This window comes from Erythrolamprus reginae, chromosome 1 (assembly GCF_031021105.1).
Source record: "Erythrolamprus reginae isolate rEryReg1 chromosome 1, rEryReg1.hap1, whole genome shotgun sequence".
In the NCBI taxonomy this organism is placed as follows: Eukaryota; Metazoa; Chordata; class Lepidosauria; order Squamata; family Dipsadidae; genus Erythrolamprus; species Erythrolamprus reginae.
This window is the reverse complement of record NC_091950.1, coordinates 237,978,764-237,996,339: the sequence shown is the minus strand read 5'-3', so window position 1 is coordinate 237,996,339 and position 17,576 is coordinate 237,978,764. Positions and strand designations below refer to the sequence as shown.

General features: G+C 37.6%; 1 protein-coding gene across 3 annotated transcripts in view; it reads left to right on the top strand.

The window, feature by feature from the left end:
* MACROD2 (mono-ADP ribosylhydrolase 2) overlaps positions 1-17,576 on the top strand; it is a 1,339,842-nt gene that overhangs the window by 1,183,178 nt on the left and 139,088 nt on the right. For all 3 annotated transcript variants that reach the window (XM_070732607.1, XM_070732608.1, XM_070732606.1), the window contains one exon: positions 8,652-8,735. In XM_070732607.1, coding sequence (XP_070588708.1) covers positions 8,652-8,735 — 84 coding nt within the window. The remainder of the gene's footprint in view (positions 1-8,651; positions 8,736-17,576) is intronic.

Sequence of the window (17,576 nt, the reverse complement as noted above, 5' to 3'; positions counted from 1 at the left end):
TAATGAATAATGATGATGATGATGATGATGATGATGATGATGATAATAATAATAATAATAATAATAATAATAATAATAATAATAATAATAATAATAATAATTGATGAGTGTATAATCTCTAAATAAATATGAATTGGAAATTTCCATAGTGGAAGGAATATTTTTGACAGGTATGTGGACTTCCCTTTCTTTAATTATTTTGTATGTATCTAATTTAATCCATGTGCCACATACCAATAATACTTTTCAACAGCTATTCCCAGTTGCTTGCAGTTTGCTCTTCTGAAGCCATTTGCAAATGTATTAATAGTGCATGCATATAAATGGCATACCCCTATAAATATTACAGATCTAGAGCAAATATCTCTATGTGTTATCCACCTTAGCATTATTATCTTCAAATTAGTATTACTTTAATTAAGTCAAAACTACTGAAACCTCTAAAAAACCGCCTGAGGTCCACCCTTCAAACAGATCAGAACAGATTCTTAATACCTAAACTCCATGATTAATGTGTATAGACGAGTTTTTCCTAACTTTGAAAACTTTCAGATGTGTAGACTTCAATTTCTAGAATCCTTAGCAAAAAAAACCCCCAGAACTATGCTGCCTGGAAACATCTGGGACTTGAATTTCATATATCGGAATGGTGAAAAGATTGAGAAACACTGGCATAGGGTGTTCCTTTTCCTGTAAAGTTAATAGGAGGAGGGATGAAGTTGTCACTGAGAGCTGGGGGACAGAGTGAAAACTGGCAAAAGTCCCCTCCCCCACTTTGCTTTATAACTCAGTGAGAACGCTCTGTATCCATGTCCACTCAGAGAATGTCCTCATCAGCAGAAAAGAAGATGGATCGAATTTAGTAAAGATGAAGCAACTTAATTAGTATAATATCTCTTTTCTGAGAAATGATGAATTTGTATAAAGTATTTTGAATCATAGCACTGCCAAAGGTAATGTGCCTATCATATACTCTGTAACTCAGCACGGAAGAGTTCTGTACTGAATGCCACCCTGTTCTTCTCTGCTTAGTCTTTGAAGAAACAAGGGAGTAATAGCTAAGGTTGTGACTGCAATTAGCAACTTCCTATCATTTATGCACTTCCAGTTAATTTCATTTGTGGGTCATGACATTAGCAGATGGAAGCTGTAGTTGTAGTCCATCTTTATGAATTATTGTCTCGGCTCTTCTGCAGTCCCTACTCATCCTTCCCTAATAGCCTCTAAAGATGGTGTTCCAGAAGTACATATTTCCAGACCATTTTTCAAGCAACTACCTTTCAAATAGATGGCAGTGTTCCAATTCAAAGACATCTGTGATGCTATGAAGAAGTTTCAGATTCTCACTTAGGACAGAATTCAGAGCTGTTTGAAACCAGCGAGTGAGTCAGATGAGCAGGAAATATCTTTGTTAGATTTTTATGAAGCTCTTGAAATAGTTAGGGAAGGATACCAAGGCAGAATTAACACATACAGGCATTGTGATAAATGCCTTCTGTTTTACTTTTCTGTGCCACCCAGGAAGATACATGTCTTACTACCTTCATAAACTATACCTACATGGCTGAACATCCAGATTTTCCTCTCCAAAATGAACAGCAGGACATTTATGATCATCATAAAACCATTTGCGAGAGCAGCCACTGAGTTCAGAAAGTTGTTAACATTAGTTGGATTAAGAGGAGAGTATTGTAAAATAATAGCTACATGTTGTTTTCACTATTTGTGTATAATAAAATCAATTATTATAAATCATGAATAAAGCTCCAATTCTATGGACATCAATGACACATTTCCCACTGAATTAAATAAATCAGAACTGCATTCAGTATTTATTCCTTTGATGTCTTTGGTTTTCTTCTAGTTGCTGTAAGCATATATTGTGATGCTCTCTGAAAGTATCATTTTTCATGCAACCTTGATGATCTGTCTTGAACCAACAGGCAGATGAAGTTAAAACTAGCTATTGGCTTTAATAATCTGGTATCTAAAGGGTAGGTTGTCATACGGCATTGTTAAAATCGTAAGATTTTGTGCACCTTGTAAAATTTTCTCTATTCTACATAATGTGATTTAATGGTGCATGACAGAAACTGGAAGTGTAGAGTTCCTGCCTTTTTGTTTGACTACTTAAAAAAAAATAATGATACATCAGATAATCTCTACTGTGCAATATTATGCATATGTATTAAAAAACAAGTCCTTTAGATATCAGTGAGAGTTGTTTTCAAGAAAGTACAGTATGTCTCAGTCTGTAACCTCATACTGGCTTGCTGTAAAAATGCATAGTTTCATGTTTAGATCATTGTAAAGCTTCAGTATTAATCTGGCCTTGAATTTCTTTATGTGATCTTAACAAATTTATATATATTTAGGTTACAGCATACAGCTTGAACATTAAAGATTTGGTTCAGAAAAAGTTCTACCCTGACCCAGTTATAAATAAAAATGAAAAATATTTTTGCAGAAACTGCAACATAGATAAGGAAAAATGTTTGCCATTTTGCTGTGTGTGTGGGTTCTTGTTTGTGTGTGTATGTGTATGCAGGTAATTCTAGACTTATGACACAATTGAGCCCAAAATGTCTGTTGTTAAGTGAGATATTTGTTGCCTCATTTTACAACTTTTTAAAAAGTAAATCACTACAGTTGATTAGTTAGTAACCTGGATTTTAAATAAATCTGGCTTCCCCATTGACCTTGTTTGTCAAAAAGTTGGAAAAGGGGATCACATGACCTTGGAATACAGTGACGGTCATAAATATGAGCCAGTTGCCTAGTGTCTGAATTTTGATCACACAATCAAGGGGATGCTGCAAAAGTCATAATTGGAAAATAGTCATAAGTTACTTTTTTCAGTCACTAAATGAACTGTTGTAAGTCGAGGAAAATATATATTCTGTGTAGGATTGATTATAACACTTCATTTCAATAATATGGAACAGGTTGTTCATATATATGAATGTGCATATATGAATGTCATATTATATGTGGATATTATATATTATATGTGAGAGATATATTATATATTAATTCGTTCTGTGACGAGGTTCGTAAGTAGAAAAGTTCGTAATGTAAAACAATGTTTCCCAAAGGAATCAATGTAAAAGTGAATAATGCGTGCAATCCCAAAACTCACCCCTTTTGCCTTGCGCCACTGGGAATCCCCACCTCCAAACTTCCATTGCCAGCCGAAGTGCCTGTTCTTGCACTGCTGGGATTCCCCTGAGCCTCCCCTCACTGGGAAACCCCACCTACGGACTTCTGTTGCCAGCTGAAGTGCCCGTTCTTGAGCTGCTGGGATTCCCCTGAGGCTCCCCTTGCTGGGATTCAAAGCAGCGTGGGCAAAAATGAAGTGATTGTGTTGTTTATTTATTTATTATTTTATTTATCAGATTTGTATGCCGCCCCTCTCCAAGGACTCGGAGCGGAGTTGTTTAAGTATTCCCTTTATTTTTTTTTGAGCAGTATATGTGTGTGTGTGTTAGATATAATAATATGGAGCAGATTGTTCATATACAGTATATGAATATTAGATATATATCTAACATTCATATATTTGAATGACCTGTTCCATATTATTGAAATAAAGTGTTACAATAAAACCTAGACAAAACTAGAAAATCTATGTTTGATATATTTTTTTAAAGTTATAGGATACTAAGTTATTATTAATTATTACTTAAGTACTTAAGGCATAATACAGATAAAGATCAATTACTACAGATTTCTACCCAGCTAAATTAGTTTAATAACCAATTCATAAAAACCAACTTTCAGATCTCAGTTTTAAAGGAATGCCCGTACCACCCTGAACAGTGCACATGCATTTATTATTAATGTTTACATTAATTTAATATGAATATTATTTGATCTATAATGAATTGTATAGAGTAACCATTAAAATATTAAGCATAATGAAAAGATGGTATAATAGTCTGGCCCCACAACTCATCGGGCTCTACATTAACCACTAGTCAAACAATCAGTCAAAGTAATTTCCAGAGTGGGCAATGGAAGAAAAGAGCCAATTCCAAAGTGTAGGAAGAAGTCTCTGGCAGGCTGAGGATTGAAAGAAGACACTGCTCAGAGGAATGAATGGAACCCCCAGGACTGTAAGAAGAAAGAAGAGCAGATATTGGAAGGGCTGTGATTGGAGGGCTCTGAACACAAGTACTGTACTTATAGTTTGAAATGAGTTCTGATTCAAATAGGAAGCCAGCGTCAGGGCCAGCTTTGACTGAAGAATCTACAGGGAGGATGTCATTCAGGGGTGGGTTCCACTTACCTTCACCACCAGATCACATTTGATGTTTCTCATGGATCCATGACACCAAAGTTACATCACCAGTGGGTCACTAACAGTTTGCGCGATCTGGTCCACCTTGATGTCCTTTCAGAGAACCTTCTGTCAACATCACAGATCAGGAAGGAAAGACTGATGTGATGCAGAGCCTGAGGAATAACTGGAAACAGCAGAAGATGAATAGTCTGATACAGGGTTGATCCTTTCATTCCTAAAGCACCTAGGATTGAGCAAATGTCTGCATAGCTCCTTGCAAGGCAAACATGTTCCTATTGGTGATTTCTTCCATCTGATAGAGGCCCTATTTTATAATCTTTGCTAGCAAGCAATCCCTTGTTGGGAAAAATCTATTCATGGAAACTATTATTTTGTACCCAGATCCATCCACCGATGATCTAATAGTGATGCTACTATACTCTACCCTGGCAATACTTCTGTCTGATGCTTTATATTATTAGCTTTGCCCTTGGCTTATTAAAAATGTGCCTGTAAACTTGTCCAGGAATTCAGGACTGCTTGAGATGGCACATGCATCTGCATACATGCCCTGTCTACCACTGCTGCTGGTGCGGAACCTGACTAAAGCCTTTTTGAATTGTATGTATGTCAGCAAAAGTTGGGAATAAGATAGAAGGTGCAGAAAAGAGGAACTGGAGAAGGTGCCATAAAACTACAACAACAATCTTAAATGTGAACAAATAAAACACATATCGAGGTCAAGGAGCACCATGATAGAGGATAAACCCCTATCCCGGGCCCGCCAGATATCATCCATCAGCGCAACCAAAGCAGTTTCTGTGCTGTAGCCGGATCTGAATCCTGACTGTCGAGGGCCTAGATAATTGGCTTCTTCCAAGGACTGCTGGAGCTGGAACGATACCACTTTCTCAACAACTTTCCCCATAGAGGAGACAGGACGATAGTTATTAAATACGGCTGGGTCCAGGGAAGAATTCTTGAGGAGGAGGGCACACAAGTGCCTCCTTGTAGGGAGCCAGGAAGGACCCATCCCTCAAAGAAGCATTGGTAATCTTCTGGACCCAGCTCCGTATCACCCCCCTGCCGGTTGAAACCAGCCAGGAGGGACATGGGTCCAATAAGCAGCTGGCAGAACTCACAGCTCCAATGGCCTTGTCCACTTCATCAGGTGTCATCAGGTGTCATCAGGTGTCATCAGGTGTCATCAGGAGTCATCAGGAGTCATCAGGTGTCATCAGGTCAAACTTGCTCCAAACAGGTGGACTAAGACGGGCCCTTGTCACCTCAAGCGACTCATTGTCAACTGACTCTGCACTCCAATTGGAGTCAAGATCAGTCCAGATCTGAGCGATTTTATCTGCGAAAAACTAGTTAAAGGCCTCAGCACTATCAGGGTTCCTCAACTCCCCTCTGATTAAGGAGGGAGCGAGTCACCCTAAACAGGGCAGCTGGGTGGGATTCCACAGATGCAATTAGGCCAACATTGTATGCATGCCAACCACAACAATCGCCAGTTTGTAAATTTCCATATGAGCTTTTACAAGTGTTTGGTCAGATTCAGATCTGGTTTTCCTCCAACGCTTCTCTAGACCTCTCTTCTGGCGTTTCATTCCCTGGAGCTCCTCAGTAAACCAAGGAGATCTCCATGGTCTGTTGGCACAGAGTGGTCGCAAAGGCGCAATTCAGTCTAGAGCCTCCGTCGCAGCCATATTCCAGACCGCAGCAAGAGACTCTGCCAAACTGTGTACAAGCGAATCTGGCAAAACCCCAAGCGCCCTTTGAAAACCACCTGGATCCATCAGGCATCTGGGGTGGAACCTCCTAATCAGTTCTGCCTCCCTGCAGGGGAGGATTGGAGCCTTAAAATCAAGCTGCAGTAGGAAATGATCTGACCATGACAAAGGCAACATCTCTAAGCCCCTTAATATCAGATCATTACTCAACTGCCCTGAGAGGAAATTCTGAAAGTTGAAATCCACAAGTTTTAAAGTTGCCAAATTTGAAGACCTCTGCCCTAAGAGATCCAGGTCACTTCCAGTTTTATTATAGTAATTATGCCCAGTTTTAAAGTTTTCTTAATTTGATTACTTTAATTTGTTTGTCTATGATAGCGATGGCGAACCTATGGCACGGATGCCACAGGTGGCACGCAGAGCTATATCTGCTGGCACATGAGTAGTTGCCCTAAATCCCAGCGGCCGATAAGGTCCCACAGAGTTGGCCTTCTCCGGGTGCCGTCGACCAAACAATGTCGTTTGGTGGGCCCCAGGGGAAGAGCCTTCTCTGTGGCGGCCCCGGCCCTCTGGAACCAACTCCCCCCAGAGATTAGAACGGCCCCCACCCTCTTTGTCTTTCGCAAATTACTTAAGACTCACCTTTGTCGCCAGGCATGGGGGAGTTAGGTTATCCTTTCCCCCTAGGCTACTACAAGTTATGCATGGTATGTTTGTGTGTATGTTTGGGTTTTTTTTTTTTAATAATAAGGGTTTTTTAGTCGTTTTTATTAATTGGATTGTTCATGTTGTTTTACCACTGTTGTTAGCCGCCCCGAGTCTGCGGAGAGGGGCGGCATACAAGTCCAATTAATAATAATAATAATAATAATAATAATAATAATAATAATAATAATAATAAATCAGCTCCAACGTGTATGTGTGTGCCGGCCAGCTGATTTTTGGCTTGCGCAGAGGCTCTAGGAGAGTGCTTTTGGCTCCCAGAGAACCTTTGGGGGAGATAGTAGAGGGCATTTTCACCCTCCCTTGGCTCCAGGGAAGCTTTTGGAGCCTGGAGAGGGTGAAACACGAGACTACTAGGCCCACTAGAAGTTGGGAAACAGGCTGTTCCCAGCCTCCAGAGGGCCTCTGGGGAGTGGGGGAAGCTGTTCCCCACCCAGGCATTGAATTATGGGTGTGGGCACTCACGCATGTATGATAGCACACACCCATGCTCTTTCAGCACCCAAGGAGTGCATTCTGTATTGAAGTTAGAAGTTTGGGGAACATCTGTTAACACAGTATTATATATAAAATATATGACTATATTGGATAGATTTTTAATGTCTGAAACAAATTGTAATCTTATAGGATGATTCCATATATTCTATCATTTCATTTGTTACCTATTAATAAAGCCAGCAGTTTGTAAAACCTGTATATTTGAAACTCCTATAGTTTTCTCCCACCTGTATTCTCTTTCTCTGTCTCTCCATTCTCTCTTCAGATATCTCCATCTCTATCTCCATTTGCATCTCTCTTAACCCTTTTTTTCTCGCTTAATCCAACCATTCTCACTGTGTAATCCTATGCATATTTATTTGAACATTAATCTTACCACAGTAGTTGGGGTTACAATATATTGCACGAATCCTCTAGCATGATATTATTTTATATTATCTACATTTTAAGTAACAGGGATAATATATATTTCATTTTTCAAGAACATGAATCTTAATCATCATTTTTTAAGTTTGCTGTAATCATCTGTCTGTCTGTCTGTCTGTCTGTCTGTCTGTCTGTCTGTCTGTCTGTCTGTCTGTCTGTCTGTCTGTCTATCTATCTATCTATCTATCTATCTATCTATCTATCTATCTATCTATCTATCTATCTATCTATCTATCTATCTATCTATCTATCTATCAGAGTCAGGTATCTTGTGTTAATCAAATTGTTCATTAATCTATTGTAACATGTATCCAGTATTTTTATTACAGTGTTCAGCACAGTTTGACATAATTCTGATGAGTTACAAATTTGCCCAACATTATTGATTTCTCACTGTCAGCTGAGAAAATAGTGTTTTCTTTTATTCTTATCAATATTTTACTAAAAATCAGGCATAGTTAGACTATAGTCCATAAACTGATTCAATATTCTTGACTGGGGTCACTGTCCCTCATCTAGAATTTGATGAAGTTTTTGAAACTGTACATTTAGACAGTGCTATTATACATTTAAGACAGAATATGTTTCACAGTGGTTAGCAAATAAAGTCCATACTTTATAAAGTAATTACCGTAAAATACATATAATAATCCAATGGTCTAGGCATAACATAGATTAAAAGTGAGAGAGAATGTAATTATTGATATGTGCAGTTTAATAACTTTTGAAATATGGCATTCTGGTCCAGCCTAGGGCTCTTCCTAACTGTGATAATAGCACAGGAGGCAAAAATCAATTTTCACAAAGCTTGAAAGTATAGTGATTTTTCCCTGGAGCAAAATGGAGGTGCAGTCAATTTATTTTTCCAATACCTTACACATTCCTATTTCATAATTGTCATAATGTTCATCATCATCCAGCTTCAAGCATTATAATCTCAGCTTTTGAGAATGAACATCTCTTTTCTGACTTTTTTGCACTTGCAGAGGGAGCTGAGAAGAAAAGTCACTCTCCTTCACCCGTGAAATGCAAAGACAAACTATCTGAGAATCTGGAGGATGATAATGAGGGTAGGTAGTAATCAACCTCTCAAAAATCACTTAACTGTTTTTTTTAAAAAAAAATTCTGGACTGTAAGATCTCCTTCATTATTCAATTACATATTCTTCAGCTTGTTAGACATTATTCCTAATACTCATATTTACAAGCTCAGGTGCAATTGGGCCCTGGTTTTGCAAGCCAAGTATGATATTTTCTAAGTCTCCTACCTATAATATGCTCCCCTTGTTGTGCAATGGTAAAATATCTTCTAGTGTGAAAAATGTTTACAAAGTTTATAGTATTTGTTGGAATGAACTAGCTTTGAAAACCAAATATATGGATTTCAGTTGTGGGACATAGCAAACAACCAGTTAGGCAGAATATGCCACAATTTCAAAATAGAATTACTTTTGGCTATGGCTCTAGTGAAACTTTAGTAAGAATGATGTTATTGGCTGCATTTGCATGTTGCATGGATTAGCACTGCATGCATGAACAGAAAACAGACCATGCTAAACTTCGGTATCATCTCAACCTTTCATCCATATGACCAGAACAAATAAATCAGAAACTGACAAGAAGATTCCTGACTGGTATAATATGCAAACCAAGAACAATTGTTTAAGAGAACATCTCATTACTGAAAAAGCCAATATCAACCCAAATTTGTTTTCAATTATTTTATTGTTGATTGTAGTTCCCACTATACATGAACTAGGATATGCAGGAATTGGGTATATCTAGTTTATTGAAAAGAAGAACTAAGGGTGACTTGATAGCAATATTCCAATATCTAAGGGACTGCTACAGAGAAGAGAGGGTCAACCTGTTCTCCAAATCACCTGAAGACAAGACAAGAAGCAATGAATTGAAACTAAACAAAGAGAGGACCAACCTAGAATTACAGAGAAATTCCCCAACAGTTGGAAGAATTTGTCAGTTGAATAACTTGCCTCCAGAAGTTGTGGGTGCTCCAATACTGGATGTTTTTAAGAAGAGATTGGACAAAAAATTGCCTGAAATGGTGTAGGGTCTACTGCTTGAGTAGATGTTGTGATTAGCTCTGGCCCAGCTCCTGCCCCAAGGACTGTGGATGTGGGCGAGACATCCACATACCGCAGGCCTGTTGTGCTCCTGGTGGGATCTGCTGATGAAGGCTCCTCTGACCAAGAAGACATGAGTGACAGAGAGGAGGAGAGTGTGGCAGACAGCTCAGAAGGAGATCAATTATTATTATTATTATTATTATTATTATTTATTACATTTGTATGCCGCCCCTCTCCGAAGACTCCTCCTTATCTAGCTCCTCCTTGGATTCGGAACAAGATTTAATGATACAGCCATGCATGCGGAGAGCGATGCTTAGGCAGCAACAACTGAGAGATTATTATCAAATAAAATGAGGCCACCTGTGGTTGGGTGGGGCTATGGTAATTAGTGAGGCTGCTATAAATAGCAGCCTGTGGGTTTGGCCATTGTGGAGGATTATCTGATCGTTGTGTTTCGTGCCTGCCTTACTGACTTCGACCTTTGTGTACTGATTTTTCCCCGCTTTGAAACTAAAGCAGAGCAAAGTGTGTTTCACTTTGTGAGAGAAGGACTGTGAATTGCTTCATAGCTGCAAGCTAAGTATATCAGAATTGATAAGGGACTTGTACAAATTACCAGTTTGTTTGGAGACGAGTGCTCTTTGGTATACAAAAAGAGTTCTTAGTTCATTTGGTTTTTCGGTATAAAGAACATTGTTTTGAATTTTCAAATGTGTGTGTGTCTGACATTTGTATCTCTGAAATTTCGGGAGGATTCTACCAGAGACCTCGACAGAACAGTAGGGAGGACTGTTAAATGTCAAATCAGGGCATTAGCAGAAATGAATCCTTTATTCTTTATGCCAATCAACAGGGAAGGAAAGAGGCAGAGGGGAGTGAAATTATGCTTAGGTGTTATATGTGAATGCAACCACAATAAAATTATAGTTAGGAATTAGGTTTAATTGTGAGCACTGTTATTGAATTGCTGAATACAAAATTTGGCAAATTCCATTGACTTGTACCTAGCATAACAGATATTGTTATACTAAATCTTTAAGCATTTCTTATGTTTTGGTTAAGCTAAAGAAGCTTATTATAGTCAAATAAAATTCATAGTAAAACAAGAAAATAAAATCTCACGTATATTCTTCTACCAAACTTATTGAAGTTTACAAAGAGTGTTTGCTTTCAAAAGTTTTTTCAGAGGAAAGATGATTTTGGAGAAATGCTCTTAGGTTGGAGTCTGACGTTCTTGCACTTATTTTATAAGGAAAAAAATGTTGACGTTTAAAATGTGAGCCTCTAAGACTGGGGATTTACTTGTTGAAATTTCAGTAGTTCTTATATATCTACATTTGACAATTTGCACAATCATTATGATTGCCCCTCCTCTTATTTAGTAGAGTATAGGGCCATTTCCTTAAGTTTGTTGAGATGTATTAAGTGTTGCAAGAATAGGGCTCTTGAATTAAAGCAATGTCATACATTACATAAAATAAAGATGTTTTGGTTTTCACAATCAGTTTAATAGAATTTGTGATTGGCAAGCCCCCTCAACCCTATTATCTTAACGATGCAAGGACCATAATCACTGATCAATGCTTACAGGGTAACATGATAAAATCTGTAGTCTATGATTTTAGAGCAGGGGTGTCAAACTCGTGGCTCATGGGCCAGACACATCACACACTGGCCATGCGTACCCCGATTTTAGTGAAGGGGGGGAAAGTCATGATATGTTATGTGATGATGTAACAACTTAACATGATGTATGTAACATGTATGTAATGATGTAACAACAGTTAGGTCCCACAGAGTTGGCCTTCTCCGGGTCCCGTCGACTAAACAATGTCATTTGGCGGGACGTAGGGGAAGAGCCTTCTCTGTGGCAGCCCCGACCCTCTGGAACCAGCTCTCCCAGAGATCAGAATTGCCCCCACCCTCCTCGTCTTTGGTAAGCTCCTTAAAACCCACCTCTGTTGTCAGGCATGGGGGAATTGAGGTATTCCTTTTCCCCCCCAGGCCTATACAAGTTATGCATGGTATATTTGTTTCTATGTTTGGTTTTTAATAAGGGTTTCTTGATTATTTTAATATTAGATTTGTCATATGCTGTTTTATTATTGTTGTTAGCCACCCCGAGTCTACGGAGAGGGGCGGCATACAAATCTAATAAATAAAATAAATAAATAAAATAAACAATGCAAGTTTGACATCCCTGCCTTAGAAGATTCTAAGTTAGGGAGTTCTTCAGAGTTTGATATACGTAGAGCTGTACATCTGTCTATAATGAACATGACACTGTGTACCAAGCTTTCTGCTTGGTACATGCTTTCAAAAAAACATGGCTGCAGTCCTTTAGCTCATTTGATAGATTTCCTGTTTGTGTGTATCATGTTGTTAGAAAATAGAAACAATTGATGGGATACTTTCATCAACACTGAAAACAGAAACCATACAATCATCTTTAATATGGTTAGACATGAATTGACTTCTTCCCTTTTAGCCTTTATTTATATATACAACTTGAATTTTTGTAAGAGGTGTGAATATATTGGCAGGTTATATTATATATAGCTATATATTGGCTATATTATATATAGCCAATTTTATTCTATCCTTTCATAAAACTTTGCTTAACATCTGTATTTTGACAAAGCAATGGAGAATTAATTTGTAATTACTTCTGTTTCATGGAGATAAATGTTTCTGGGGATTTCTCCTCTGATACAAATATCTGAGGGATAAGACATCATAGTGAACATTTGTCTTTTAAAACTATTTCTATCTAGTTGCCTAGCTGTTCATCCAACTATGCATCCATCCATTCTTCTCTATGGCCACTCTTTGTACCGAAGTGACTTTACTGTAGGTGGCGAACAAGATTTAAAATACCATATAAAACTATTATTCCCACTACCCTTATTGTAACCCAAAACACACAAAACCTGCAGTGATCAGGAACAGATGTTAAAAGACTATCCCCAGAGGGGATTAAAAGTAAGTTTACACTTTAAATCTCAGCCTCATTTACTAGTGTACTTAAAGTGCACCTACGCAAAATATCTTCACCAAAATTGTGGGGGGGAAACGTTCCAAAAGCTAGATTTTTCTCTATATTTTCTCTTTCCCTTTTACATTTTTTTAAAGCATCAATCATATCCTTTTGTCTTCAATAAAGTAAATTTTATAGATATCTTGAAAAGGACAGTTTAAATGAAGATAAAATACCACAGAAGGAGCCTCTTGGGAAGTGCCAAGAAACAAATGTGGCCACAAAGCATTCCCTTTTTAATGCAAAAATATACTTACAGGAATTCATTTTCTACAGTCTGTTTAGATTTTAATATTTTATTTTCCCTTTTGACAGTATCCATTTATCTTAAAACACTATAACCAGGTTCCAAATTTGCCTTACTTTGGTTGAAACTGTATTGAATGTTATTGCATTGAATTGCTAAAAAACCCAATGCATGATTGCAGAAGAATTCAGGGAACCACAGAATCATACAGTTGGCCCTAAATGGCTTGTGTCCAAACCTGTGCTTAGTTCATGGATGTCATGGCTATCTGGCCTTAAATACATGCAATGGTGAGCCAATCAGCATTATAGATAATTGGTTGGATTATCATATGAAAGTGCTTGTATTGTTGGAGGGTCTTTCACTTTGAAACATTCACTTTGGAATCTTCCTTACTTCCTAACATTATTCTGTGTTCTGAAGTCTGTAATGCTAGAATATAAATCTTGATCTTCTGCTCTCATATTCTCAATGAATTTTTCTAAGACTTACTTTTGCCATCAATCTCTCTTGTAAGACCTAATTTCTTGTTTAGCCCCATTACCTTTCTCTCGGCCTATTTTATTTGATCCAAATCCTTTTTAAAGTACGTTGTGCGGAACTGGGCAAGTTAGGCATAGTATTTGAGGTGGGGTCTGACCAATGCAGACTTATAGTGGAATTGTCATCCTGTGACTTGGAAATTCAAATTTTGTTGTTGTGGCAAAATAAATAAATAAATAAATAAATGTCAATTTGCCCTTTACCAGCCATATCACACTGCTGATTTATATTTAAGTAGTGAACCATTTACAGCTTCAAGGTCCTTTTCACACCTATTATCTCCATCCAATTATTATCTGTCCTGTATCCCTGGGTTTAATTAATTTTTCCTAAATGAAGAACTTCACATTTATCTGTATTAAATTTCATTCTTCTTTTTTCTAGTCCAGTTCTCTAACATTCTAAGATCATTTTAAATGTTCTGTCTTCTAGGGAATTAAGTATCCTATCCAGTTTGTGTCATCTGCAGATGTGATAAGCATTTCTCCATCTCCACTTCCGCATCATTAATATAAATGTTGAAATGTATTAATCCTTAGTTCAAAAACCTTCAGTAAAGAATCATCGATGAGTACTTTCCATGGATGGCTTCATGCCAATAATTCATCTTATATCTTATAGATGTACCATCTAAGTTATACTTTAGCCTTCTAATTAGAGAGTCATGAGATACTTCAAGTCCTTTGATGAAATCGTGCTATGTGGGTTGTGCATTATTCACAACTAAAGGAACTTACCTGATCTAAAACTGGAGAAAAAATGGTTGGCAAGATTTGTTCTGCATTATGCTTACAAATTATTTGCTTCATGGCTTACTCTAAAGTCATAGTCCCCAGTTAATAGTGTCAGCTGATCTATCACTTCCTGAATCCTTCTTTCTTCTCTTTTTTGAAAATAAGGACATTTTGCTTCCTCCAGTCACTTCAACCAGGATGTTCCAAATATTATGAATAAAGTTCTTGTCAGCCCATCAGCACACCATTCCCTACCCTAGGATGCTATATGTCTGTCCCTGAAGATATCAATTCATTCAAGGTGAGTAAGCTCTTTCAGCTTACTCTTCAAAACTGACAGATGGAATGCTTATCCTCTGCTCAGAAAAGACTGAGTTGAAATAGGAGCCTTTTTCTCTGTTATCTGTTGCTGCTGCTGCTTCTTCTTCTTCTTCTTCTTCTTCTTCTTTTTTTTTTTTTGCAGTTTTCAGTGAGTTGCTGATAATTTGTATTGTTTATTTTCTTTGGAACACAACTGCAAAAAGAAAATAATAATATCCTTCAACTATCACACCTCATTCTAAACCTAATTTTCCTTAGTTATAGGGCCTCTAAGTCCTGTTCCTTAGTAATCTGGCCTCATTCTCACTTTAACTTGATCCTCCTTCATTTCTGTATTTTATTTAAACTTCATTCAGCAACTTTGGGTTCTTCAACTGATTTTTCACATTTTCCCCCCAAGTGGTATTGTTTTTAATATCAACAGGAACCTCTGCCTCTCTTAGAGTTCTTTCCCCATTAGTTTACCCTGCCTCAGGGAAGTAATCCTTGCCTACTGTTTATTAAAACCTGCATTTTTGAAGTCTAAGGTAAGCGTCTCATTAGACACAGTTAATATTAAGCGTGAGCAGTTGCTCTGCTTCTTACTTTTTATCTACAAGGTCTTCTCAATTGCCTAGCAATAAATTAAAGACAGCTAATTCATTCTGCCTTCATCTGAAGAAAGTTGTGAACAAGATAGGCCAGGCATTTTATTCAAGAATGATGCTTACCACTCTGCTGAGGTAAGAAAATTAATGTCCCCTCTACCACCACTATTTCAGAGACCTGCAGCACAGGGGTGAAATCCAACAAGTTCTGACAAGTTCTGGAGAACCAGTAGCAGAAATTTTGAGTAGTTCAGAGAACTGGCAAATACCACCCCGCTGGCTGGCCCCAGAGTGGAGTGGGAATAGAGATTTTGCAATATCCTTCCCCAGGAATGGGGATTTTGCAGTATCCTCCCCCTGGAGTGGGGAGGGAATGGAGATTTTGCAGTATCCTTCTCCTGCCATGCCCACTAAGCCACGCCCACAGAACCAGTAGTAAAAAAAATGTAGATTTCACCACTGCTGCACCATGCTTTTAGAAAGTATAGCTTCAACATTTTAACCATTTATTATATACATCAGATAAAGAAAAGCAAAGGTTTAAAAAAATATTTCGACTTTCAGCTGATCTAAAATAAGATCTGGTACTCATGGATGCCAATATGCTTGTGGTTACAACTGGAGGTATTCACTGGACTTTCTGTTCCAGTTGACATTTTACAATTAAAAAAAAATCAAATTATGAAATTAGCAGATGGGAAAGCAAAGTGCAAGTGTTCAGTAGAACTTCATTGCAGAGAATCCCTCTGTTCTCGCCACATGCACTCATTGGTATTTTTAGAACATTTTGAAATAATGTGCAACAGTCTCCCCCTTCCTCGCAACTTCTTTGTTTGGTGGGGTTGTGGGTTTTTGTTTTTTTTTTGTTGAGAATTATAAAGGTAGACTGGGGTAGTAAGAAATAGCATGTGGGAAGAGAAAATAGAACTCTTTAATGATTCGATCTCCTGGCATCTAAAGTCAGAGCACTTTTAACAGCTCTCAGAATTCTAAATTGCTCACACCATCTCGCTGTTTTCCCTGAAATGGAGGATTTTTGCACTTGTTAATATTTCAGAGGAGAAACTCATGGCAGACTCAGACAGCATGGTACCTGTTGGTTTTGGTGCTGCTCAGAGAAAGGATCTGTTAAGCATCCTCTCGGCTATAAGTATAATTAGCAGGGCGGTGTTTTCTCAGTCTGCTCTTTGTTTAGACATTATGTACAATTAAGCTGATTCTATACTATTAACATTTATTTATTGGAGTATTTAATATCCATTTCATGACACCCAAGGCCAGAAGACCCGGGAATCAATATAAACCACAAAGACAATCAATGGAAAAGAATTGATCATCTGGATTAAAGTTAGCACAGAAGATTTAGCGCTGTCTCTAGAGCAAAGAGAGGGAGGCGGGAGTAAGAAGGAAGTGTTTTGTTTAAATACACGTTCCTAATATGAATGAGCTTTAAAAAGGCTATCTATATAAATGCATTTGCATGGATAGATCTGTACATCTGGGAGCCAGCCATGCAGTGCATGCAATATGAAGGATTTTAGCTTTAGCATTCCTCCTCCTCCCTCTTTTGTAGAAATAAAATAAGGAGCAAAGTTACAGTTTTCTAAAGTGACTAATACAATGTTGTCAGAAGACATTCATATAAAGTGACAACCAAGGTATCTCCAGGATACATATCTATCAAGGAATTCATCACACATTTCTGTCCATTACCTGAATAACCAATAAACCCACAAGCTCCATAATTATGCTGTACAGAGATTTGCCAGTGATAGACACGCCTATGGAATTTTAACATAGCCACCGCTTTAAATTGCACTGTCTAAACTCGAGTTGCCATGCTGTCTGTTATGATGATGATGATGATGATGATGATGATGATGATGATGATGTAAATAGGTTTTTTTTCTTTTCATCAGTCTTAATTTTAATTTCATCTTTTACTGACCTCAGCCTCTGTTTGCCATTTCATGTACAAACCAAAGAAACTGTGTGCAAACAGCAGGGTTTTACTAATCTGTGGCACATAAAAATAACTGTCTTCCACTTACGAGCAGCACTGTGTTAATCTCAAAAATAGCTTCCACAACCTTAGTGTGAACAATGGTATAATCAGTGCAGCAGGCGGGGATACTGAAGATAGGCATTTAAGTATATTTTCATTTTCTCCCACTCCTTCCTTTTCTCTCTCCCAAATATTACTGGAAACAAACCCAGGCCAAAAAAATATAATAATTGGAATTTTGATAATTCTGTTTCCTTCATGGTATATCATGTACATAATAATAATTAATTTCATAATAATAAATAAACTTTAAATCCTGTGTGACAGTGTCTGTCACAACTGGAATA